This window comes from Aquarana catesbeiana, linkage group LG07 (assembly GCF_042186555.1).
Source record: "Aquarana catesbeiana isolate 2022-GZ linkage group LG07, ASM4218655v1, whole genome shotgun sequence".
Classification (NCBI taxonomy): Eukaryota; Metazoa; Chordata; class Amphibia; order Anura; family Ranidae; genus Aquarana; species Aquarana catesbeiana.
In genome coordinates, this window is record NC_133330.1 from 195,192,766 (window position 1) to 195,218,963 (window position 26,198).

Below are 26,198 nucleotides of genomic sequence, written 5' to 3' on the forward strand. Positions count from 1 at the left end.
AGATGCACTGAAGATCTACTTTAAGCACAACAGGAGCCTGGCTTTAGTGTGGTCTGTTAATGGGTGGGGTTTAGGGCATCAGATCTCCTATGATACTGGGATGGAAATCCAGTCCTGTTTAGACATAATTTTTTTCCATGTCAAAAGAAGTTTATTGAGTATACAATGTTATAAAGATACATAAAGTAAGTTTACAAGGATCTATAAAGTAAGCTCATTGTTTTACAGTAGGGTTTATATAGGTAAATATCATGAAATTTCAAATATTAAACATTGGGTTCACGTAAACCTAAATTAAAGATATATATCATTTCCTTAGTTACTTTTGTAGGTATTTAAATGATTTATACCTACTATACATATTGTTTACAAGTAGAGTGTATATAGGTCAAATAAATTCTGATAATGAGCTTTAATCGTAAGGTGGAGAAAAGGAAAGAGAAAGAAGAAAAAGGGTTGAAAGGTAGAGGTATGGTCCACAAGGTTGTCCCGCTCGTCAGTTTATTATTCTTTTTAGCTCTCTTTGAAGCCTTAGAATGGGTGTCTCTGTAAGTCATTTAATCTGTTACCATGGCAACAGGACAGAGTCATTGAAGTTTGACAGGAACTGTTGTTTTATCCAAGGATGCCAAAGTTTTTCAAATTTTGGAATTTGATTTTGATCGATGGCTACCATCTTAGCATGGGACATTGTATTATTCATTCTGTGAATTGTTTCTGCTAGTACCAATGTAGGAGATTTCCATGCCTTGGCCACTGTTTGTTTTGCAGCCGTTATTAGTTGGGTCATAAGTTTGAATTGAGAGAGTGTTAACCATTCCGGTTTTAGATTAAGTAAAGTTAAATATGGATCTGGTTGTATTATTTTTTAAAATATTTTAGATGCAATCACGAAGACTTCCTTCCAGAAGGTTTGGATTACTGGGCACGTCCACCATATGTGTAAATATGTGCCTATTTCTGGGCATCCTCGAAAACAAAGAGCTGAGGTATTAGGTGAATATTTTGCCACTCTAGCGGGTACAAGGTACCAGCGAGTTAGGATTTTATAATTTGTCTCCAGTCTAAGATGTTGGGTGAAGATGACTTAGATGTGAGCCATATGTTAGACCAGTCCGTGTCTTCTAAAGTTCGTCCCAGGTCCTCCTCCCACCTCTGAACGTAAGAGGGTCTATTAAGATTTGCTACTCCATATAATTGATTATAAAGTGATGAAATTGTACCTTTAGCAAATGGATCTTTTGTACAGATTGATTCAAAAATGGATAATTGGGATAATGGTGTATCCCCCTTTAGGAATGGTGTATAGAAATTTTTGATTTGGAGATATCTAAATATCTCAGAGTTTGGTAGATCATATTTTTCTCTAAGCGATGGGAATGAAAGGAATGATTTAGATGCTATGAAGTCATTTAGTGTCTGAATGCCTGATGTTGTCCAAGCTTTAAAAGAATTTGGGTAGATCCATGCCGGATAAAAGGCCGGATTTCTGATAAAAGAAAGGAGAGGATTGTGTGGAGATTGTAACTGATATTTGGTTTTTAGTTTATCCCAGAGAGATAAGAAGTGTTTAGTTATGGGATTATGAATTTTAAAGCGGTCTTTAGGATCAAGCCATAATAAATTTGATATTAATAGAGGGTCATTTTCTGAAGCCTCTATAAATACCCATAATAGACATAATTTTTCAATCTGCTTGTCAATCTATCTACTGATATGTTTTAGCCATCTGTGCCATTGTGAAGAGCGCGTGAGTGTGATTTTTACATAACAAAGCAAAGTGGTAAAGCCCAAGTCAAAGTTCACCTTTCAAATTAGGAGAGATTTTTCCCATAAAATGTAAAAAAAAATTTGCAAACAGAAAACATAAATCATCAAAATGAGATCTTTTGGGACAGAGATTAAGTACCACTCTACCATCCTCACAGATTCTTAATCACCAAAAATCTGAATGACATTGCATACACTTTCTTGTTTGATGCTCGTGTTTTACGACGTGGGGGTGAATTAGGAGGGGAGTTATTTTTTTTTATTTTTAGAAATGTCATTGTTTAAAATTTTTCGCTAAACGGTTAGATCATTTCAGGGGGGATCTAATCCAATTCCACCCCCATTCACCTCTACAGCAACAGTTCACCTTTAATAGGTGTCAGTTGCTCTTTGTTTTCACCAAGCAATAGATTATACTATTGCATTCATATTTTTCTGTAGGAACAGGACACAGAGCACACAAAAATCCAGGAAGCTTGACGGTTCCATCTAGTTACAGAATCTTCTAGTATTAGAGCATTTTGTTATAAGATTAGAAGCCCAGACGCTCCTGAACGTAGTACTTGAACCCAGCTGGCTACACAGATCAGCAATAATTTGTAGGGAAAATATAAAAACTTGTCTTAGACTTGGGACCTTTTTTCTAACCCTTTTTTTCAATATGTAGCTTCAGCTAAACTAATGCTTGGCCAATCATCTAGCACAATTTACTTTTTTATACCATTATATCAACTCCTTCACTATCATTTTTCTATACAGGGCTGACCCACTGCAAAGTGCATGTCAGTTTAGCTTGGTCATCATATCCACCAGCACCTTACAACCTGGAATATGCGCCTGTCAGGAGGCCATTGCTAATATGTTGACTTGACCCAGACAAATGATTCATCAGCTCAGTGTGCTTCCATATTAGATTGACCTTTAACCCATTAAGCATGTCACTGTACCTATGTTTGATTGACCCTTTACCTCATTATACATGTCAGTCCCATGAAATTACTTTCCAGCAGGACTGACCCTGTAACCCTATAAACATGTCAAAGTCATAAGGTCACCCCAAGTTCTGCCTGTGAAATGTAAGCATGGAAACAGGTGACAGGTTCAGTGTGCCAGTGACAGCTGTGACAATGTGCACCTGTTGCAGTGCTGTATGAGCGAGTCCCGGAATAGCCACAGCAAGTTGGTGCTTATCCTGCATTGTAAGTAAATTCTGATGTCTTTGTACGTGCAAGCACTGACTCTCATAAGTATTTCATTATGTCTGTTTTAAAGTACATGTGGTCATAAAGTATTGTTGCCTGCATTTTCTGGGTATTATGGGGTTAATTTACTAAAGGCAAATAGACTGTGCACTCTGCACGAGCAGTTGCTCCATAGCTTGATAAATGAGCAGAAGTTCTGCTGACTTCCATCATCCAATCATGTGCAAGCAAAAATACTGTTTTTTTTTTTTTTTTTCCTTGCACATGATTGGGTATTCTTTGCAAAGTGAAGTTTTACCTCATTTACTAGGCTTTGGGACAACTGTACTTGCAGAGTGCAACTGCCCTTTGCAAAGTTCACAGTCTATTTGCCTTTACTAAATCAACCCCTCAATATTAGCATTTGTGCTGTAAATTACTAGTTTTTAGCAATGCAGAACACCACAATGCACGGTATATGCGCTTGGTGCGCTGTGGTGAATTGTGCATTGAGCTTTGCTGTACAGTGTGTTGGGATGCCAGTCACAATGAATGACACCGCAATACACTTCACACAGAGCAGGTATGCATTGCAGAAATAGGCAATAACACATGTATTTTAGTGTGCATTACAACAGCAGTGTGTAAGTGTAAATGTGTCCTGACTCATTACACATACTGGATCCACTTTGCGCTTTGCAGTGCAATGGTTATGCTTTATTATTTCTTATGACGATAATAGTCTTTGGGGTTAATTTATTAAAGCGAAAAAGACGGTGCAGTTGCGCTCTGCAAGAGCAGTTGCTCCAGAACTTAGTTAGTGAGCAGAAACTTTGCTGACTACCATCATCCAATGTGCAAGCAAAAATGCAGTTTTTTTTTTTTATTTTCCTTGCATGCGATAGGATACTCTTTGCAAAGTGAGGCTTTACCTCATTTACCAAGCTCTGGAGCAACTGCACTTGCAGAGTGCAACTGCACTGTAAAGTGCACAGTCTATTTGCCTTTAGTAAATCAACCAATTAATCAATTAATTTTGCCCATTTTTTTAAAACAACACTTTGCCTATATGACTGATATATTTTCCTGCAATATGTTACAGGATCACTATAAAAAAACCCAAAAGAAACAAAAACGAACAAACAAAATTATAACTATATGCATTGAATATGTGTAATAATAGTATGCTATATTTGAATTCTTTTTTTTTTTTATTCTGGTGTCTTTATTCTAATTTTCTCCACATAATTACACAAGCCAAACCGTCTGGTGAAAGTGATAGGGGTTTGGATAAAGTATAACACTACTACAGGTTCTTACAATGGTCTACTTATGTTGCCATAGTTGAAATCTTCTTTTTATAAGACTACTTTCACAGTGGGGCGTCAGCGGTAAAGTGCTGCTAGTTCTAGCGCTAGCCGCGCTGTTTGGCGCGGCTAGCGGGGTGCTTTTAACCCCCCAGAAGAGGTTAAAAGCACTGCTGCCCAAAGATGCTGCTTCCAAGACTTTTTTTCCCGTCCTTCAAGTGCACCGCCCCAGTGTGAAAGCACTCGGGCTTTCAAAGTGGGGCTGCAGGGGAGGCGGGTTTCAGGCTCTACAGGCGCTATTTTTAGCGCTAAAGCACCTGAAAATCACCCCAGTGTGAAAGGGGTCTAAGTAACTCTCAGTGCAACTATTCAAGAACCCCTGGCAGTTTGTTCCATTCACTGCCCCATTTGCTAGACAGCTTGATCAGTATCCAAATAGAGAGATAAAATATAAATATGTATACACCACATACAGTTATTAGAATACAGTATTGTTTGTAATAGCTCTCTTTTGAGAAGGAGAATGAGTAACCGAACTGAGCTACTGTGAGCTCCATCTAGTGGTTTATCTAAAAATTTCTATACTTAAAGCGGAGTTCCACCCAAAAGTGGAACTTCCACTCATTTCTTCTCCTCTCCCCCTCCGGTGCCACAATTGGCAACTGTCGGGGGGGGGGGTCGGGGGTCAGGATACCTGTCTTCCGGGCCGCGGCCTGTGACATCACTGCGGGGCTCCCGCCTCCTCCCTCCTCCTCTTTCTGTCTCCGGGCCAGTAGGAGAGAGGGGCAGGCCTCGCGCATGCTCAGTAGGGTTCCCGGTGTGAAGACATAAGGCTACACTGCCAGACACCCTTACCCGCAATGGCGGCGGCAGCGCATTGCAGACATCGCTGGACTCCAGGACAGGTAAGTGTCCTATTGTTAAAAGCCAGCAGCTGCAGTATGTGTGGCTGCTGGCTTTTATTTATTTTTTGGGGGGCAGAACACCGCTTTAGAACAAAAATATGGGGAGCAAGCATGGACAAATATGAAAACCATATAAAAATTACAAAGGTTAGATTAACACTGAAATATTAACTAAAAACGTACCCTTTACTATAATACACTAAATTTTCCTTTAACAATATCAGGGTACATTTTATTGATTAGTTCGGTGACACAATAACACATGGAAAATGAATAACCTGGGTAATTTAAAAATGTACACAGTCATTTATAGAGAACTTGGTCAGGGACATTAGTTTCATTATTTTGATATGGTCCACAAAGACAGATCTACCCTTTTTCTACAATGCAAAGCAAATATCCAGTTTGTAGCCAGTGTGAATGTCTAATGGTATTGCCTATCTTCACTAAATTTCAAATGAAATCACCCTTTTTGTTTATAGACATAGAGATAAAGAAGGGGGATTAACTATTTATAACACCAAAACATATGAAGTGTAATACAGGTGGAGTCCATAATTATCACTTACCTGCTGTCCCGTAACCAGAAGTATTGAGCCTTCCTTCCCATGTAGAACTTGTCGGAATATGTGATCCAAAATTAGTAGCTCACTCCAACAATTCTGTAAAAGCTTCATTTGATCATCTACCTGTATTTAAAAAGAATATGATAGTATTAAAATAACTTTTCATTTTACCTGATACACACAAAACTCCCAAAATATGACCATATTATTAGAACATTATCTGATAATGCCTCAGGAGTATATAAAACACATGCTCAGTGGTTTAAAGGGGTTTACTAAAACTGGACCCTTCCAGAGGTGCATCCCTGCCAGTGAAGCCTGACTTTGTAAATGTCTGTGATACCAAACACACACTGTTTAATTTACATGATCACTTCTCTTTCTGTATGGTGATGATGGCACTGTAATTATTTTAATTAAAAAAAAAAAAAAAAATCTAAGAATCTTTTTTCCTAATCGATATACAGCTGTCACATGACCCAGCTCTTTCCCAGCCTGCCTGCAAGGCAACAGAGGCAGGAAGAGCTGCTAGTCCTCTGCTGCTGGTCACATGTTTAAAATAGAAAAAATAGCCTTTGGAATAGAGTGAAAATAAATAACTAATATCAATAAACTGTTTTCAATTGTCATACAAATATATATTTGAAATCAAATTTTTATTTTTTGGCAATAACAGGGTGTGGGCGGATTTCTGCCAGTCACAGACTGTGTCACACCCTTCCAGCCTGTGTCTTAGAATAACAGGGAGGTGAAGCCTCCATCAATCAAGATATAATATTCTGCCCTCACTGTGTTTAGCTTGCTAGTGGGCATGGAGGAGGAGGGAGGGAGATGGATGTCATTTACCACTGTGTATACACCTACATGTGTGAGTCTATAGTCACATGGGCTGCTCACATGTGATAGAGAGGAAATGCTCAGGGTAGAAAATACACTGAAAACTATGAATGTCCACTAGCTACCAACACAGCTGTGTAAACACAGTGGCGCAGTGGGTAGCACTCTCGCCTAGCAGTAAGAAGGGTCGCTGGTTCGAATCCCGACCACGACACTACCTGCCTGGAGTTTGCATGTTCTCCCTGTGTCTGCGTGGGTTTCCTCCGGGTACTCCGGTTTCCTCCCACACTCCAAAGACATGCTGGTAGGTTAATTGGATCCTGTCTAAATTGGCCCTAGTATAGGTATGAATGTGAGTTAGGGACCTTAGATTGTAAGCTCCTTGAGGGTATAGGGACTGATGTGAATGTATAATATATATATGTAAAGCGCTGCGTAAATTGACGGCGCTATATAAGTACCTGAAATAAATAAATAAATAAAATCCACAACTGCAGTGGGAACCTGGACAGGAGGTGGAAATAGAGAACAGAAGGATCAACCAGTTTTTTTCAGAATACAGAAAACAAATCCCATAGTGATTGAGTATGAACAGTATGTAATACACCATTTATTGATAGTTTCTAATGACGTGGGTTTAATGACACAAGAAAATGGTATGCTTTTGGCCAATTTTTGATGACAATGGAAGAAATGTGACGACATACTGTATACACTATATGATCAAATTTCACTGGTCTAAATATGTTCTTACTGACTTTGCATTCACAAGTTATATACAAGAGAAAACTACTAATGAACAACCATCCAGTAGGTAACACATGAGAACCACCTTTGATATCATATTGTCTATTCGGGTGGTTTAATTTTAGAGACGTCTGTTCTATTACAGAATCCTCGCCTATTTTTGGAGAGATTTTTCTTCCTGGCAGGAAAGGGGTTAAACATCTGTCCAACGAGTTGCTATTCTATGGGAACCCGAGTTGATCTCCTCTCTCCCTATAATATACACAAAGCTCATTAATTATAGGATGGAGGCAGAATTATCTTGGCACGTAAAGACACGTGAATGCTTGATACTGCTGCCATGCACAGGAATGGCGATCATACAGGAGTAGTATTGTTAATGGGGTGAGTGTTCTCAGGGGCAGCATTGTTAATGATTAAAGACGTCCTGTTTCCATGAAAGAGCAAAAACTTTGGTAAACACACAAGAAAAATGCAGTGTCAAAAAATGCTGCTAGCTCTCATAAACTGCTAAGCATCAATCATCATTTAAACAGAACATGTCTGTGAATGTAACACCTCTGTTCTCATAATTCTTTTTACGGTTTTGTGCTCTTTATTTTTCAAGCTGTCTTCCATTTTGGCATTAAAAATTTTAGTTTAGATTACAGATTTTATGACTGTGCAGGTCTTGTACCCAAATACCTGGAATCATAAGTACTGAAGTAGCACAAAACAAACACCATATAAAAGATTTTAAATTGAACCTGCCATGGCCTTTAAAGTACATATGATAATAGCGTTGAAGGAAAGGCATTATGTGATGCCTGTAAGTATTAGTATTAGTCTTGGATCCTAGACCCAAGCTGTACACAAGACGTTGCTCCACGTTGAGGTCCTGCTCCACCCCCCTAATGCTAAGCTGGGTACAGCCTTGGTATAGGATTAATGATCTACAAGGGCACTACAGCACTGTTGATGCAAAAGCCAAACTCCACCCCCCCCCCCCCAACCTTAGTTACCCACTATTTCCATGTAAGGCTCCCTTATGTATATTTTACTTTTTTTTTTTTTTTCTTACGTGTCCTTAATTTTTGCCTTTTCACCAGTGCTGGACAGTCCTCAGTGATGCAGAGACGGATCCTAATATAATCACATGCAGGGCAATGTGGGGACATCCTAACCATGGGTGGGGTGATAATTCCTTGCACTCACAGTATGTCCTCAATCTATACTCAGCAGCATTCAGTGCGCAAGACTGAGGATATTTAGTTGTGAAAAGAAATTACTGAGACAGGCAGCTTCAGACTGAAGGCGAGTTTTGCAGTTTACTGCTATTAGAGGCAATTTTCTTCAAAACATTAGCCTAGAGTTAGGCTTTAAGTATTTTTACACTGAGTCCATTTAAGCATTAAAGTGGTTCTAAAGGCAGAATGTTTTTTATCCTAATGCATTCTCAGTGTCTATATCCATGCCTATATCCCCCTCAGCCCCCCTAATACTTACCTGAGCCCCATCTCTATCCAGCAATGTTGCACAAGGGACTCGGATGTCTGGCATTCTCCCCCCTGATTAAGTAAGACACACAGCGAACGCCATTGGCTCCCACTGCTGTCAATCATAGTCAGCGAGCCAATGAGGAAAGAGAGGGGGCAGGGCCAAGCCACAGCCCCGTGTCTGAATGGACACATAGAGCAGCGGCTCGGGTGGCCCAATAGCCAGCTGCTCGCTGTGGGGGCACTCAGCAGGAGGGAGGGGCCAGGAGCACCGGCGAGGGACCCGAGAAGAGGAGGATCGGGGCTGCTCTGTGCAAAATCACTGTACAGAGCAGGTAAGTATGACAGAGCAGGCCACGTTGACATGACTCCTGCACATGCACACAGGAGTCACGTCACCACGGCACAGAGCGGGTGCCATAAATGTATGCTGAGTTGCGCATGCGCAGCTCAGTGTACATGAAAGCTGACAGGCGGGGGAAGCATTTATGAAAGAAAAGACCAACAGGGTCTCTTCTGTCATATAAACCCTACCCGTCAGCAATTTTGTAAAAAGTGCATGTAATACCGCTTTAAAATACAATTATCATGGAAAATGTAAATTACTAACAAGTATATGATGTCAGTGCCCTTTGCAGTCAACAAAATAAGAGTTGGTCTTCTTTTATGAGACTTTCTCACAGGATGTCAGCTACTGTATGTACAGGAAAATATTCTTCCCCTTTGTCTTACCTTGACTTTAGTTATATTCCATTCTGTTGTTAATCTGCTTAAACAAGTTCATGTTATCTCCTAATCTTATTAAGACCTCTTTACTGAATCCAGTTTATGGAAGTGATATCATTTGTGTGTAGTGGCCCTTTCATTTACAGTTTAGATTCTGTAACTTCACATTATGTAAAAGAATTTGCTGTCATTTTAAATCACGTAAAAAATTGAAGCACTTGAGAATATAAGTGGACGCACTTGACAAGCTGCACTCCACCCAATTTATTATGCAAAACTCACTAATTCAGTGGACTTTCATCCACCCGCATCCATCTGTGTTTTTTCAGCAGTGCAACAGGTACTGAAATGCAAAGTCCACAAACCTATAGAATTTAATCTGAAATGATCAGACTAATCTGACCACAGTAAACATACACTGCATGTCACTAGTTGTTATGGTTTACTGCACTTTGCACATTTTTACTCTGACCTGTTGAATAAGCCTGATAGAGCATCATTCCTAAGTGAAGGCATTGTAGTACCATAATTTACCAGATGAAGGCACTGCAGGTAAAACCTGGATTCCAAGCTCCTGGTGCTGGGGTTTTACAAGAACTTGGATCCCTTCCTTTGACATTTTCTCCTTTAGGCTTTGTATACAGTATTTCAGTGTTATTTTACCTAGATAAATCAGCGGTATTGTGATTATGAATGTGTATATCCATTTAGTCATATTCGACTCTTGGTGATTCTGTGGGACAGCTCTCTCTGGGCACCATTGGGGATATTTACTAAAACTGGTGGAACAGAATCTTGTGCAGGTCTGCACAGTAACCAACCAGCTTCCATGTTTTATTGTCAAAGCTTAAAGTGATACTAAAATCTCCTCTTTTTTTTTGTTTAAAAATAACAAACATGTCAAACTTACCTGCTCTGTTGCAGTGGTTTTGCACAGAACAACCCAGATCCTCCCCTTCTTGGGTCCCCACCGGTGCACCTGGCCCCTCCTCCTGCCGTGTGCCCCCACAGCCAGCAGCTTCCTATGGGAGCACCTGAGCCTAGCTGCTGCTCTGTGTGTCCATTCAGACACGGAGCTGCGGCTCGGCCCAGCCCCCCCTCTCTCCTCACTGGCTTACCGACTTTGTTTGACAGCAGCAGGAGCCAATCAGGAGGCAGAGTCCCCGGACAGCCGAGTCTCTTGTGTGACATCACTGGATTGAGATGGGGCTTAGGTAAGTATTGGGGGGCTGAGGCAGGCTGCTGCACACAGAAGATTTTTTTTTTTTATCTTAATGCTTAGAATGCATGGAAGATAAAAAATCTTCTGCCTTTAGAACCACTTTAATTGAACAAGCTGACGTTAGAAGCTGATTGGTTACTATCCACAGCTGCAACAGATTCCGCGTGTACCCGTTTTAGTAAATCTCCCCCAAATCTCATGAATTTAAAAAAAAAAAATTTACAAGTTATGTCACCAGGTCCTTCCTCAACCCTCCCCAATAGTTGGGGCTTGGAGCCAGCACAAAGGATGTGATAACATATGGCTAGCCAATTTGTACACACATAATAGGGCCAATTTAGACAGAAGTCATTTCACCTACCAGCGTACCTATGGATTGTGGGAGGAAATGTATATGAACACAGAGAGAACATGCACATTATTCCATGGAGAGGACCACACTGCAACAAAGCGTAGGTGCTAACCACAAAACTACTGTTCTACCCATAGTAATTATACATGTATGTAAATATGAAAATATATGCTAATGTATCTATTAAAATCTAGTATGAATCTAGAGGTATTGCATTATACAGCTATGTGGTCTTAGCTGTTACAATATGATGTTGTACACACCAGATGTGTTTATATGACAGCAGAGCAGTTTTTCTATCAGGAAGCACCTGGTTTGGCATAGTGGGACCTGTGGTTCCTCAGTAGCTGGAAACCAGCATGTGACCCACCCCGTGTTATCTAGTGGTGCAGTAAACATACCCTTGTATGAACAGAGCCATGCTACAATGATTATATTGTAGTGTCAATACGGAAGCAATAATTGAATGTGCGAAACGAGAAGCACAGCAATATACAGCCGAGTTGTGAAAACAGCAGTGCTGAGACTTTAAAGCAATGTAAATACAGCAGTGACACATCAATCGTATATTTATGTGGATCCAGCAGCAGTTAAAAAGCTGACAAAGGCAATATTTCAATAAGTGTACTCTTGTCATAATAAGCAGCAATAACACAGCTAATAAGTAAAGTAATGAGTTTTATACATATCACTTTTTTTTTTGCTAAATAGGTGTGATGTAATGAGGTTAAAGTAGTGGTGTTGAAGGGATATAGCAGATTCTTCCTGTATACAGCAGCGTTTCCTTCCTGTGTTATGGGATAAGAGGTGAAAGAATTTCATTCTAACACATTCTCTCCTGGAACTCACACTTGTCTTTGCTGAACAATAGGAAGACAACGGGGGAAGCTGCTGCTTCTTTTAGCAGGGCTCAAGAGAGTACATTCCCTGCTTTATATGTATGCTGTGGATTAATGAGTAGGGACACAGGTGCACACACAGGAATGGGTTTTTTTTTTTTTTTTTGTGAATTTCAGGTATTACCTATAAACATCATAAAATGCGTTTTTTGGTTAGCACAATGTCTGATACATGCAATAACAGCACCAAGACTACATTCACATGTGCAATCATGGCCGGTGGAGAAGTTTCGTCCTGTGCACATGTTCTGTGGGGTTAGCAGCCGCACAACCAGGTTTGTTTTCTATACATCCAAGTGGTAATATGCAATTAGGTGCTCGGACTAACCCTGGATGCAGAGAGTTTACATCCCAAGGATGGTGTTTCTGGCCACATACAGACTGGATACAACCAGGGCCAGGGCAAGGGGTGGGCAGGAGGGACGGCTGCCCTTGGCACGGTGGGGATTTGGGGTGTTGTGCTAGAAAGGGTGTTTTGGAGGGGGGATTGGTACTTGGAGGGTGGATTTCTGTTAAGGAGGTGGATACGGGGGGGGGGGGAGGAGTTATGCTAGTGGGGATGATTGGGGGATTTGTGCTAGGAGTGGAAATTTGTGTGTGTGTGTGTGGGGGGGGGGTTAGTGCTAGGTGAAGGGATCGGGGGGGGTAAATTGTGCTGGGATTAGGGGATTTGGGGGGGGATTTATGTTCAGATATCAGATGTGAAATTTGAGGGGTAGAGAATTTGTGCTAGGAAGGGGGATTTTGGGAGAGGATTTGATCCGGGAGGCAAGATTTGTACTGGAAGAGGGGAAATTTTAGCTTGGGGGAATTTTGGCTTGCAAGGGGAATTTATGGGGTAAGTGTGACGATTGGTGCTCATTTTGTTTGAGAGGGAGGGGATTCTTGCTGACACATAATGCCGCTTGGCACCTGTGCCCTGGACGCTAGATGACCTTGCCCCGGCACTACGGCACCAGATACAGCTATTTATCTACTTTGCATATGATTATCGCACAGAGTGCCACTGCATCCATATGCATTATTTAGCCACATTTGAACACTGCAATCCAACCACCTCTAGCGGCTCATGTGAATGTAGCCTTACAGTACTTTTAAAGTCTAAATGTTTTTTACCCTAATGCATTCTCTGTATTAAAGTGGATCAAAATTCTCTTCATCAGCATTAACTATTTTTTAATCCTTATGCTGTTAGTATTACTAAATAGATATAGTAGGAATATATATTATATTTACTTGTTTGAGCATTTTTTTTTTACATTTCCTCAGTAGCTTCCTGGTTTCTGGCCTAGGCCAAAATTATGTTATACATCCCATCAGTCTTCATGGGCATTTTTTTTCTTTCATCTGGAGGAGGGGAGGTGGGGCTTTCTCAACTAGCCATACCCTCCTGCCTGCATGAGCTAAGGGTAGATGGATTCCAGGTAGTCAATGCTGAATGCCCTTACTCAAGATGGCTGCAGCTAGAAATATTAGGGGGTGTTTTTCAAACTGATTTCTCAACAAAATAAAGCATGAAGACTTGCATGGATGGGTAAGTTTGAATAGTGATTCAAGTGATTCAAGAGCTTGTGGTTTTCAGATGCACTTTAGTTCCACTCGAAGCTAAAAAAAAAACGCCATACTACCTGTCCTACCACCCACCCCATGACATTAAATACTTACTTACCTGGCTCCATATCACCGCTCCAGCACTGTTTTTTGCTCTACTGTCACTCCCCTCACTTCCTAATTTCACAGGAGAAACTGAGGGCAGCGAAACATCAGGCTCCTGCTGCAATCAATGAAATTCCTGTGAGGAGGGAGCAGGGGCATGGCTTACCATCGCTAAGTGTGTCTATGGGCACGATCCCAACGGAAGCACGCACACACGCACAGCTGCCTCTGTAGCACCCCTTCTTGAAAGGAGGAGCCTACAGAGCCAATGGGGAACTGCCAGGAGTGGAGGAAAACAATGTTTACATACATTATTGTTGCACACAGCAGGTAAGTGTTATCTATTTTTTATTTATTTATTTTTATTTACATGTCAATGTCACTTTAAGGTTGCCAAGAGCAGTAAACGGTGGTTATACATTGACTAATGTGACTGACAAGTTATCCTTCAATGCAGAGACATCAAGGATAACATCCTATAATAACCTATGAGTGATCCTTAATGTGTACAGGATGCAATGGGGTTGATTTCATAAAGGCAAATAGGCAGCTCACTTTGCAAGGGAATTTTTACTTAGCTTAGTGAATGTGGTGAAAATTGAATACCCAATCACATGTAATAAAAAAAAAGAAAAGAAAATACTAGTTTTACTTGCATGTGATTAGAATATGGAAGTCATCAGAGCTTTACCTTATTCACTAAGCTAAAGGAACATTTCTCGCATAGTGAAAATTGTCTTGCAAATTGTAAACTCTATTTGCCTTTTAAATTAACCTCAATATCTCAGCAGAATGAAAAATTCCATTGAGCTGGCTAGTCTTTCCTCCTGGTGATTGATTCTGTAGGTCTGATAAGGTTTACTTCATAATAACCCCTATTGACACCTTATCTTGCTGCTTTTGGGTACTTTTACATTATCCAACATAATTGTGTTTGCCTGCCATGCTAATTTACTAGTTGGGTTAAAAAAGGTGCAGTCAACCAATTATTTTGTGGAAGATTAAACCTGATGGGTTGCTATGTGCAACCGCTATAATGAGCTCTATATAAAGAGAAAGACACAAAACAGAGCAAGCCAATATGAGAAAGAAGATTAAAGTGAACTGGACCAACAAGGTTTATTACTAGCATATTAATCCCAATTACACCTAATTAGCAAAGGAAATGTCACTGATACTTTGTTTATGATATTGATCTGTTGGTAAGCTGTGAGGGATTGCCCATTCGAAGTGTCCGATCTGTGCTGGCCGCGTTCTGACCCACCATCCTTCTGGCTTAACTCCCTGCTTCTTATTTCATGCCCAGCGAACCGAATCTCAGTAAGCGCCAATATCAGAGCCTCAATAGATCAGGACACCCTGTCACCCACTCTCTCTTTTATGATGTTCGGGGTCAGAAATTCATCTACCCCATATTACACACGCCAATCAATCCAGGAAAAGATAGACCAATGGATGTGAGATCAATAACCTAAAGCAAGGAAATTGATCTGGTCCCATATAAGAACTGCAAAGGAGAACTTCATTACTGTCACCTTTGACCTCCTCTTCTCCCCACCGACCTCATTCTCACATCGTACAATTATAGCACTTTTTTTTCTCTTAAATTATGACATCTATAGATTTTTTTTCCTCCATCTTACATCCTCAGGCATAGCTGCAGGACATATTTTAATTGCAGAATATAATTATAATAATCAATTATAAACATTATTAGAATTTAGTATGTTTGAGATTTAGCTAGTTTGCATATTTATATATGTTTAAAACAGAGCTTGGCAAATCTGGGTGCCAGGCACGGTTTTGTCAGTTCTCTGGAGTGGACAGTTTTTCAGCTATCTTTTACTATGACTGCGCCCCAGATCTCATAAGAGGGACATTCACCCGGCACTTCAAAATTCTCAGTAAAGTCATCATACATAATCCATGCATAAGCCGAGTAGTTCTCTGCTCGGAAGGTTTATGCCATACAAGAGATCAGAATATTCTGAAACTGTCTGCACTGTTTTTTTTTTTTTTTGGAATTACAAAATACCAACTGTGCTTTTCAACTGTTCTTTAGCTATATATTTGAAAAAAAGATCAATTTACTGTGAATATTTAAATTGTTTGCAATGGTTTAAAAATCTTAGTCCCATAAATAGCTTTGTAATAATTGATGACTATGGGGACAGTTACATTTTCTGATTATATTTGAGAGCTCTGCCCTCTGTTCTTGCATTGCTAAGCATCTAATTGTACTGACCATCTACCAGACATCTTCTGTCAGATTGAACACAACAGACTGTGTGCAGTCTTTATTTACATGACACATCTACAGTGCTCCTGTTAGTCAAAGATCATGCAATCTATGTTGTCAAGGCTTATGCCGCGTACACACAGGCGGAATGTCAGTCAGAAAAAGTCCGATGGGAGCTTTTCATCGTATATTCCGATCGTGTGTATTCATCGGACTTTTTCCGTCGAAAATTCTGACGGACTTAGATAGTGAACATGTTCTAAATTTTTACGACGGAACTAATTCCTATCGGGAAAACCGCTCATCTGTATGCTGTTCCGACGCACCAAAAACAACGCATGCTCTGAAGCAAGTACAAGACGGAAGCTATTGGCTACTGGCTATGGAACTTCCTTTTTCTACTCCCGTCATACGTGTTGTATGTCACCACGTTCTGGACGGTCGGATTTTGGTGTGACAGTGTGTATGCAAGACAGCTTGAGCGGAATTACGTCAGAGTTCCGTCGGAGAAACCTTCGGAGTTTATTCTGACGGCAAAACCGGTCGTGTATACAGGGCATTAGAGTCACAAAGTAAGCTTGGGAGTAACAGTTTTTTTTTTTTTTTCCATAAAGTTTTATTGAGAATAAAGGCTTACAGGCATAATAAAGGTATTAATTCATGAAAAGCAATAATAATAATTGAATCAAAATATTAATAATGTAATTTTGTAATGCTGACCCTGTTGATTAACGTGAACAGTAAATTTTACAGGTGAACCTTAGCTCCATTTAAAGTTTTAAAGCGTTAAACTCCACTTTTGTTGAGAAAAAAACATTCCCCTCTGGGTGATCTACATACATTACAAGGATTTTAGCAAATTTTATTTCAGATTCCTCTGCAGGGCACTAATGAAGAAAGTGGCAGGGTCTGCATCCCTTTAGAGTGGTTGCTATTGGGAGTATCTCACCAAAAATGACATTTTTGTTGCAGGGGATGCCTGAAATCTGACTTGTATCTTAGTGCAGACTTCTGGGAAAACCAGTGAGCCAATCACACAAGCAGGAAATTATGTTTCTGAGGGGTGTTCTGTACACTTTCTGTGTACAGAACACCTCCAGGTAGCCATATTGCATTGCATTTTCAGAAAATTACAGGGGCTGCAGATTGAAAAGGAAAGGTATTTTTTATTAACATTCAATTACGACTTGTGTCGCAACTGTATATGATATATTATTTTTTCTTTATTTTTTTTCCCATGAAAGTAGAGTTACCCTTTCACTGCTTGACAGTCAGCCGCCATCATTATACCGCGACAAGGTGGCACAATCCCGCAAATCACTGTAGCTGTACACCGGCTCGGGAACTCGCTTTTGTGGGCGCGCAGTGACAGAACGGGGATCTGCCTGTGTAATACACAAGGCAGATCTTTGTTCTGACAGGGGAGATCACACAGGTCCTGTCTTTCTGCTTAGCAGGAAAAAGGATCTGTTTGTTTTCCCAGTCACACACTCCCCCATACAGTTAGTAAACACAAACAGGGAACACATTTAACCACTTGATTGCCCCTGATGTTAACCCCTTCCCTGCCAGTGTCATTAGTACAATAACAGTGCATATTTTTAGCACTAATTACTGTAATAATGCCACTGGTTCCCAAAAAAGTGTCAAAAATGTCATTTATGTGTCCAATCTGTCCGCCGCAATGTCGCAGTCCTGCTAAAAATCACTGATTGCCGCCATTACTAGTAAAAAAAAAAAAAAATCATCAAAATACCACAAATCTATCCCCTATTTTGTAGACGCAATAACTTTTGCGCAAACCTATCAATATGCGCTTATCGCAATTTTTTTTTACCAAAAATATGTAGCAGAATACATATTGGCCTACTGATGAATAAATTCGTTTTTTTACCTTTTTTTTTTAAAATGCTTTATAGCAGAAAGTAAAAAATGTTGTTATTTTTAAAAAATTGTCGCACTTTTTTGTTTATAGCGCAAAAAATTACAACCGCAGAGGTGATCAAATACCACCAAAACAAAGTTCTATTTGTGGGGAAAAAAAATTACATTAGTTTTGTTTGGGTACAGCGTCGCACGACCACGCAATTGTCAGTTAAAGCAACACAGTGCCGTATCAGAAAAAATGGCCTGGTCAGGAAGTGGGTAAATCCTTCCAGGGCTGAAGTGGTTAAGTTAAATGCATATTGTTATCATAATTGGCCATGAAAAAAACTTCTGTTTCCTTCTCTCATTTAAAGGAGAAGTACAGCCAAAGCTCGCTTATCTATTCTCTAATAAAATGCACTTGCCTGCCTGTTTGCAGCATTTTCCAGCATGTAAAGTGAGCTGCATATCAGCTCTTGTAGCTGTCAGTCAAATCAAGAGAGGAGGGAGCGGGGGTGGGGATGACCCACGCTGTTTGTGTCTATAGACATATAAAGCCTGGCTCAGGAGGCTTGCTATGGGGGCACTCAGAAAGGAAGGAGGAGCCAAGATGGAGGACCTGAGAAAAGAAGGTTCAGGGAGCTCTGTGAAAAACCAGTTTAGTATAACGTGTTTGTTATTTTAAAAAAATCCTTACAATCACTTTAAGTACTGTATATCGAAAGCCAAAACTTTTTGATAGAATGGTTAAGAGACAGAACAACCTTGTCAGATTTTTGTCTCTGTCCCCACTTGGAAAATACATCCCTCTATTTGTCCTTGTGACTGTTATATATGGGACTGACAGTGAGGGAAAATCCAAAATTTGGGAGTATTCCTTGAATAAGAATATAAGGAAAATCTTCCAATGAAGACATTTGATAACTATCTAAGAGGGGATTTCTGTCACTTTGGAGAAATTTCCACTCACTTCCTGTTGGGTCTGCATGGCTGGAAGAGATGCAAAATCTTAGCACTGGGAAACAGATGGCAAAATCTACCAGGGTTTCTAATCAGTCCCTGCTGTATCCAAAGTTTAAAAGACTACATTGTGTAGGTCTGGTTTACTAAAACTGATCCTATATTACTGACAAGGATAATCAGTTTTTATTTTCCTACAATGGCAAAAAGATGTTCTCTTGCATGTGCATCTGTACGTACACAGGTAGACATGCCATACACATGTGACTTAGTGGATAATTTCCCACAGATTAAGAAAATTATCAATAAAACAATAAGTCCCAGAAGTCCCATGCATGCACCTGGAAAATGTTACAGATTTAGGGCAGGTTCACAACATGGCCAAATCTGAATCTCACAGGAATGCACAGCGCGCTCATATGCGGTTCTGTGCGGTGCGATTTCTGTCCATTCATTTTTAATGGGCTGATATCGCACCACACCAAAGGTAGTGCATGCACTACTTTTTAAAAAGCGTTGCAACCGGATCGCATGGTACAAAAGTACAAAAAGGTACAAAAGTACAAGGCGGTTCGGGCAAATGCACTGCGTTTGCGACCTGCATTTGGGGTGGCGTTAAGTTTTTATTTAGACCTGCTGCAGATGTCAAATGCAGTGCATTTTGCAAACAGTTTGAATTGCTAAGGAACGTACAGCATGTTCCTGTGCGATTCAGATGCGGGCATAGTGTTAACAGGCCCTAAAGTAAAAATATTTATCAAATCATATAGATACTTATTGATTACTGGTGGTATCTGTATACGCCCAATCACATTACAGGCATACCCCGCTTTACGTACCCTCACTTTACGTACACTCGCGAGTACAGACACATTGGCGTGGTATACTTTGGACATCATATACTATATATTATTACAGTTAACAGTTAGAGCCCTTTCACACTGAGGCTGAAAACTGCCTCCCATCCCTCCGGAGTGTGAAAGCCAGAGTGCATGGTTTTATGTTTCAATCATATCTGCCTATGAGGATGCTATCAGTTTGTTTAAAGTGTATGTCCATCCAAAACCTGCTTTTTAGTTTGAGATAGCACGTGAAAAGATTATAATCCCAGACCTGTCTTAGTACTTATTGAGCTCCATTTAAGAGATTCCTTTAACTGACTTCCTAAGAAGCCAGACATCACCCCCGTCCATTGTGCTACAGCTACAGGGATTGTATGGCCTGCCTCCATCATCCAGCCAGGACTGGGCTGCCTGTATCTCCTATGCCTCCATCCATCCTACAGAAGTTATTATCCTGGGGACAGATTATACCCAGGAGGACATTTGTTGGATGACTGGTGAATGGCCTTTTTGGACCTCCTTTGTGTGTTTGCCTACACCTGTTTGAGGGACACTACTACTTAAGGCTGAACTTTCTTAAATGGGACCTCTGTACCTGTTAGATACCAATTGTTTGGATACTTTGCAAAGATACCTTTGCTCTAAGGATAACAAAAACCTAACTTTGAGTGCTCCACTGTAGAGTTTAAGGGCCCCACCACCAGAAGGCTTTGTGTAGATTTACTCACAGGTTCCACAAGGTTTAGGAATGTGTCTATGAGAATGTTTGACCATTCTTCCAGAAGCACATTTGGGAGGTCAGGCACTTATGAGGACGAGAAGGCCTGGCTCACAGTCTCCGCTCTAATTCATCCCAAAGGTGTTCTATTGGGTTGAGGTCAGGACAAGGCCAGTCAAGTTCCTTCACCCCAAACTCGCTCATCCATGTCTTTATGGACCTTGCTTTGTTCACTGATCCAAATCATTTGGTGGAGGGGGGATTATGGTGTGGGGTTGTTTTTCAGGGGTTGGGTTTGACCCCTTAGTTCCAGTGAAGGAAACTCTTAAGACAACGGCACACCAAGACATTTTGGACAATTTCATGCTCCCAACTTTGTGGAAATAGTTTGGGGATGGCCCCTTCCTGTTCCATCATGACTGCACACCAGTGCACAAAGCAAGGTCCATAAAGACATGGATGAGCAAGTTTGGAGTGGAGGAACTTGACTGGCCTGCACAGAGTCTTAACTTCAACCCGATAGAACACCTTTGGGAGGAATTAGAGCGGAGCCTGCAAGCCAGGCCTTCTCGTCCACATCAGTGCCTGACCTCACAAATGCGCTTCTGGAAGAATGGTCAAACATTCCCATAGACACAATCCTAAACCTTGTGGACAGCCTTCACAGAAGAGTTGAAGCTGTTATAGCTGCAAAGGGTGGGCCAACTCAATATTGAACGCTACGGACCAAGACTGGGATGCCATTAAAGTTCATGTGCGTGTAAAGGCAGGTCTCCCAATACTTTTGACAATATAGTTTATATGCAGCCTGACTGTATTACAGAATTAAATAGCAAGAGTTCAATTGGGCTTTAAATTATTAATAAATTAGATATGATTAGTGGGCTAGTGTCAGAAAATGTTCTGTTGTATTCACCTCCCAAAAAATTGCTCATTCTAGTTTTAAAATGCTAATATGGACTGCTAATGTACCAGGTACAGGCCTATTAATAGAAATGCTAGTGTATGCTTCCATTGCTCCCATGATGCCCTTCAAGTCAGTGTATGTGGCACACTGCAAGAGCAACACATTGAGACTGGGTTCACACATGTGAGGTGCAAATTGAAGCTCCATTTTCACAGCTAATTGACAAAGTAGTTGTTCGGCATTTCAGGTCAGTTTTTAATCAGGATCAGAGCATGTTTGCATCAGAACCAGGTCAGGATTTTATCCAGCTTACAACAGAATGAAATGTGCGATTCAGAAGCTTTCTCATAGAAGTTAATGGGCCTGAATTCGCACCTGCGCCAGACCGCACTGCTCTTTTTCAATTAGCACTAAATCCGCACTTCGGCTGCACCGGACATATGTGAACAGGCACAATAGAAAGCATTGTTCTTTCACATGTCATGCAAATTGGATGCAAAACGCACCTAGCCTTAGGCCTCATGCACACTGGGCATAAAAATGATGCTTATACAGGCGTCTGAGGCTTTTTTCTTTCAGCCTGTAGCAGCAACACTATTGGGGAGATTTACTAAAACTGGTGTACTCAGAATCTGGTGCAGCTGTACATTGTAGCCAATCAGCTTCAAACATCAGCTTGTACAATTAAGATTTGGCAATAAATCCTGGAAGCTGATTGGCTTCTTTCCAGAGCTGCGGCAGATTTTGCACTCTCCAGTTTTAGTAAATAATCCCCTCTGTTAGCCTGTCCATGCACATTTGGGCATTTAAAGGCATATCTGTAGAGGAGCATTTACAGGCTGAATAAACCCCATCACAAGTGAGTTTGTGGGAGGAGCTTTTGGCCAGAAAAAACAGTTAACATACCTAAACTCATCTAAATGCGGCAAACACTTGCAAATGCTCCTAAACACATGTACAATACACTCCACGTGCATTTTTTATGCTGCTTTTTTCTGTCAGCAGTTCAGGAATTTTTTCCACCGCCTAGTGTGCATGGACCTTAAAATGTTAAAGACTGCATCCCCTAAACACTTGTTGGGCCTAATGCATGTTGCAGAAAGAAAACAATAGAAGCAGCAGTCAGCTATTTCCACATATCCAGCGCCACCACCATTCACAAAATGCCTTTTATTTTTTAAATGAATACAAGGTAGAGCGATGGGTCAGTGATGTCATAATCCCTACCTCGTGATTGTTGGCTTCCATGGCAGTCCTTCACGTATAAAATATGAAGACTTACATTGATCCAGGCTGGACCAATGTATTTATGAATATGCAATACAAATCATACCTAGAGCTTTAAGGAGGGGGCTGGAGAGTCCAGTTTACCATAATTAACTCTGTCTTTACTGTGCTGGCAGATCTTTATTATTAGTTTATGGATTTTCTAGATGTGCACACTGACTGTCCTAAGATCTCAAGGCACAGTGGGGGTTATTTACTAAAGGCAAATCCACTTTGCACTACAAGTGCACTTGGAAGTGCAGTCGCTGTAGATCTGAGGCGGACATGCAAGGAAAATAAAAAACAGCATTTTTGCTTACACATGATTGGATGATAACATCAGCAGAGCTTCCCCTCATTTCAGAGCTTCCCCTCAGATCTGCAGCGATCTACAGCGACTGCACTTCCAAGGGCACTTGCTGCGCACTTGTAGTGCAAAGTGGATTTGCCTTTAGTAAATAAACCCCTATGCCTGTTAATGCACATTTAAACCAATGTTCTTAAATCTATCCCTAAAGCTACTCTGAACAATTCAAGCTACCTATTGACTCTTATATATGACCCTGCTCCAGAGAAGTAACTATAAAGGTAAGAGTTATTCCTTTAACCACTTAACCCCCCTGGCAGTATTCCCGAGTCTGGCTCGGGGTGAGATTTTAGTACCAAAATGGTAACCCCGAGCCAGACTCGGAATCGCATCGCTGGATCCTGGAAGACGCGACTCACCTTGTCTCCGGGATCCCGCGATGTTCTCACGCTGTGTTCGGCGGCCGGATCTTCCGCCCGATGCACTGTGTGCTCTGTGTGCCCTGGCTTCCCCTTCCCTGCGAGCGTAGCGACGCAGGGGGTGGAACCGGCGGCAAATTCAAATAGTATATAACACAAACACACTGATACATTGTAATCCTATTGGATTACATTACTAAATAAAATAAAATTGACCTCAGATTGACCCCCAGTGCTTTGTCCAGTGCCCCTGCCTGCAGTTTTACTGTACTTTCTGTCTGGAAACTGCAGAGCGACCATGGCATCCAAAAAGCGCGCTTCAACCTCAAAAGCGATATATGACCTGCTGGAAATCAGCGACAGCGAGACAGAATCGCTTGCAGAAGTGAGTGATAGCGAATAATGGGGAAGTTCGTCATCAGGCAGGGAAAGCGATTTCAGCGATGATCCTGCGACTGTGCCCAGCGATGTGCAGACTTGGTGCTCGATTGATTGCGGTACGGAGCACACAGCACCCCCAAGATTCCCGTTTACCGGAGCGCCTGGTATCAAAGTGGAGGTTGAAGATGACAGCCCCTTGGAATACCTCCAACTCTTTTTGACTGATGAGGTCATAGAAAGAATTGTTACAGAGACCAATCAGTACCAGGAGCAACAAGCTGCTATACCTCAGAGGTTTTCAAGGAGCAGAAAATGGGAACCAGTGACCAAGGAGGACATCTGGAAGTTTCTGGGCCTAATTATTCTCCAGGGAGTGGTGGGGAAACCCCTGCAGAAATGGTACTGGACAACCAACAAAATATTAGCCACTCCTTTTTTTGGCACCATCATGTCGGAATACAAATTTTCTCTCATAATGAAATATCTGCATTTTCAAAATAATGAAGAATTTGATGAGACTTCTCATCCAGCTCCAAAACTGAAAAAATTTGGGACCTATATCAAATTATTCAGAAAAATTTCCAGCAGACCTATGTACCAGACAGAGACGTCAGTATCGACTAAAGTCTTATGGCCTACAAAGGAAAACTTAGCTGGATACAGTACATGGCATCTAAGAGAGCGCGATTCGGCATAAAATCATTCATGCTCTGTAAAGCCAGCACTGGTTATATATGGAATTCGGTCCTTTACACCGGGAAAGGGACCAAATTCAACGACAGATTCCGTCAATATGGAATGGCAACCGCTTCTGTTCTCACTTTGATTGAGCCATTGCTGAATCAGGGGTACTGTGTAACCACAGATAATTTTTATACTTCTCCAGAACTCTATGAGTTCCTTCTACAACACAAGACGGATGCATACGGGACTGTTAGAGCTAACCGGCGTGACATGCCGCCAACCTTTGCCAATAAAAAGCTCAAGGCAGGAGAAATAGTTGCCTGGCAAAAAGGCAAAATGATGGCACTAAGATGGCGAGATAAAAGAGATGTGTGCCTAATGAGTACCATTCACAACACCTCTACTCTCATGGTACATACAAAAGGTGGAGAAGACGTTATGAAACCTCAACTCGTAATGGACTACAACAACACCATGGGTGGTGTTGACAGAGCAGACCAGGCCATGATTTTTTATCCTGCTATGAGAAAGCAACAAAAAAAAATTACAAAAAAATCTTCAGGCATCTTCTTGAACAGTGCCTGTGGAACGCTTTCATTCTTCTAAAAAAAAGAGTGACAGGCCTGTGATTCATGCAGACTTCCTTTGGAAAGTTGCCGAACTCATATTTCTGAAGCACCAAACACCAATCACTGTAAATAGATCTGGACGTCGTGCTGCTGGCGTTGTGAACCTGGAACGTCTGACAGGTCGACACTTTATGGACCACATTCCACCAACGGAAAAGAAGGCAGCACCCACAAGGATGTGTGTGGTTTGCTGCTCTAAACGTGACGACACAGGAAAGAAAATCAGAAAAGAAACCCGGTTCTACTGTCCTGACTGTGACGTCGGACTTTGTACTGTACCCTGTTTTAAAATTTACCATACCCGAGACATTTCCTAAAGCAATATGACTACTAATATTGCACTCTTGTTTGGCCAAAAAATATGTCAGTGTTTTTGATTTATATTATTTACTAAAATTTATTGAATAAAAAGTATTATTACTATTATATTATTATTTGTTATTATTTATAGTTATTTATTATATTATAATTTATGATTTTGTGTTTCAAACTTTATCATACCCAGGATGTCTACTAGACTCTTGTTTGGACAGATTTCAGTGAGTTATTCCTAAGAATTACAGGCCTACAATATAAAACGCCACATTTCCATGCAAAAATAATGGTACCGCTTTCAGCACCTAAAATCCGAAATAATCATACCGCCAGGGAGGTTAAGGACCAGGCCTTTTTCTGACACTTGTTGCTTACAAGTTAAAATTTGTATTTTTTGCTAGAAAATTACTTTGAACCCCCAAACACAGCAGAGACCCTGGAGAATATTTTATATCACACTGCAATATTTTATATCACACTGTATTTGCTCAGCGGTCTTTCAAATGCAAATTTTTTGGAAAAATGACACTCATGAATTGAAAAAAAAAACCCAGTAAAGACAGCCCAATCTTTTTGTATAATGTGAATGATGATACGTAGAGTAAATAGATACCTAACACGTCATGCTTTAAAATTGCGCACACTCGTGGAATGACGACAAACTATGGTACTTAAAAATTTCCATAGGCGACAATTTTAAAAATGTTACTGGTTAACAATTTAGAGTTACAGAGGAGGTCTAGTAACTATGACGGCGATACCTCATGTGTAGTTTGAACAATGTTTACATTTGCGGGCACAACTAATGTATGCGTTCGCTTCTGCGTGCAAGCACGGAGGGATGGGGCGATTTAAAAAAAAAAAATCTTATTTAAATTTTTTTTTTTACATTTTTTTACACTGTCCCTTTAAATTATTATTTTTTGATTACTTTTTTTGCTGTCACAAGGAATGTCACATGTCAGGTACTTTATTGGAGGAATGTGGGGTCTATAAGACCCCAAATCCCTCCTTTGCACTTA

General features: G+C 40.7%; 1 protein-coding gene across 4 annotated transcripts in view; it reads right to left on the reverse strand.

Annotated features, from left to right (window-relative positions):
- The window catches only part of NR5A2 (nuclear receptor subfamily 5 group A member 2), a 176,687-nt gene that overhangs the window by 42,256 nt on the left and 108,233 nt on the right, over positions 1–26,198 (reverse strand). For all 4 annotated transcript variants that reach the window (XM_073592949.1, XM_073592950.1, XM_073592952.1 and 1 more), the window contains exon 5: positions 5,733–5,852. In XM_073592949.1, coding sequence (XP_073449050.1) covers positions 5,733–5,852 — 120 coding nt within the window. The remainder of the gene's footprint in view (positions 1–5,732; positions 5,853–26,198) is intronic.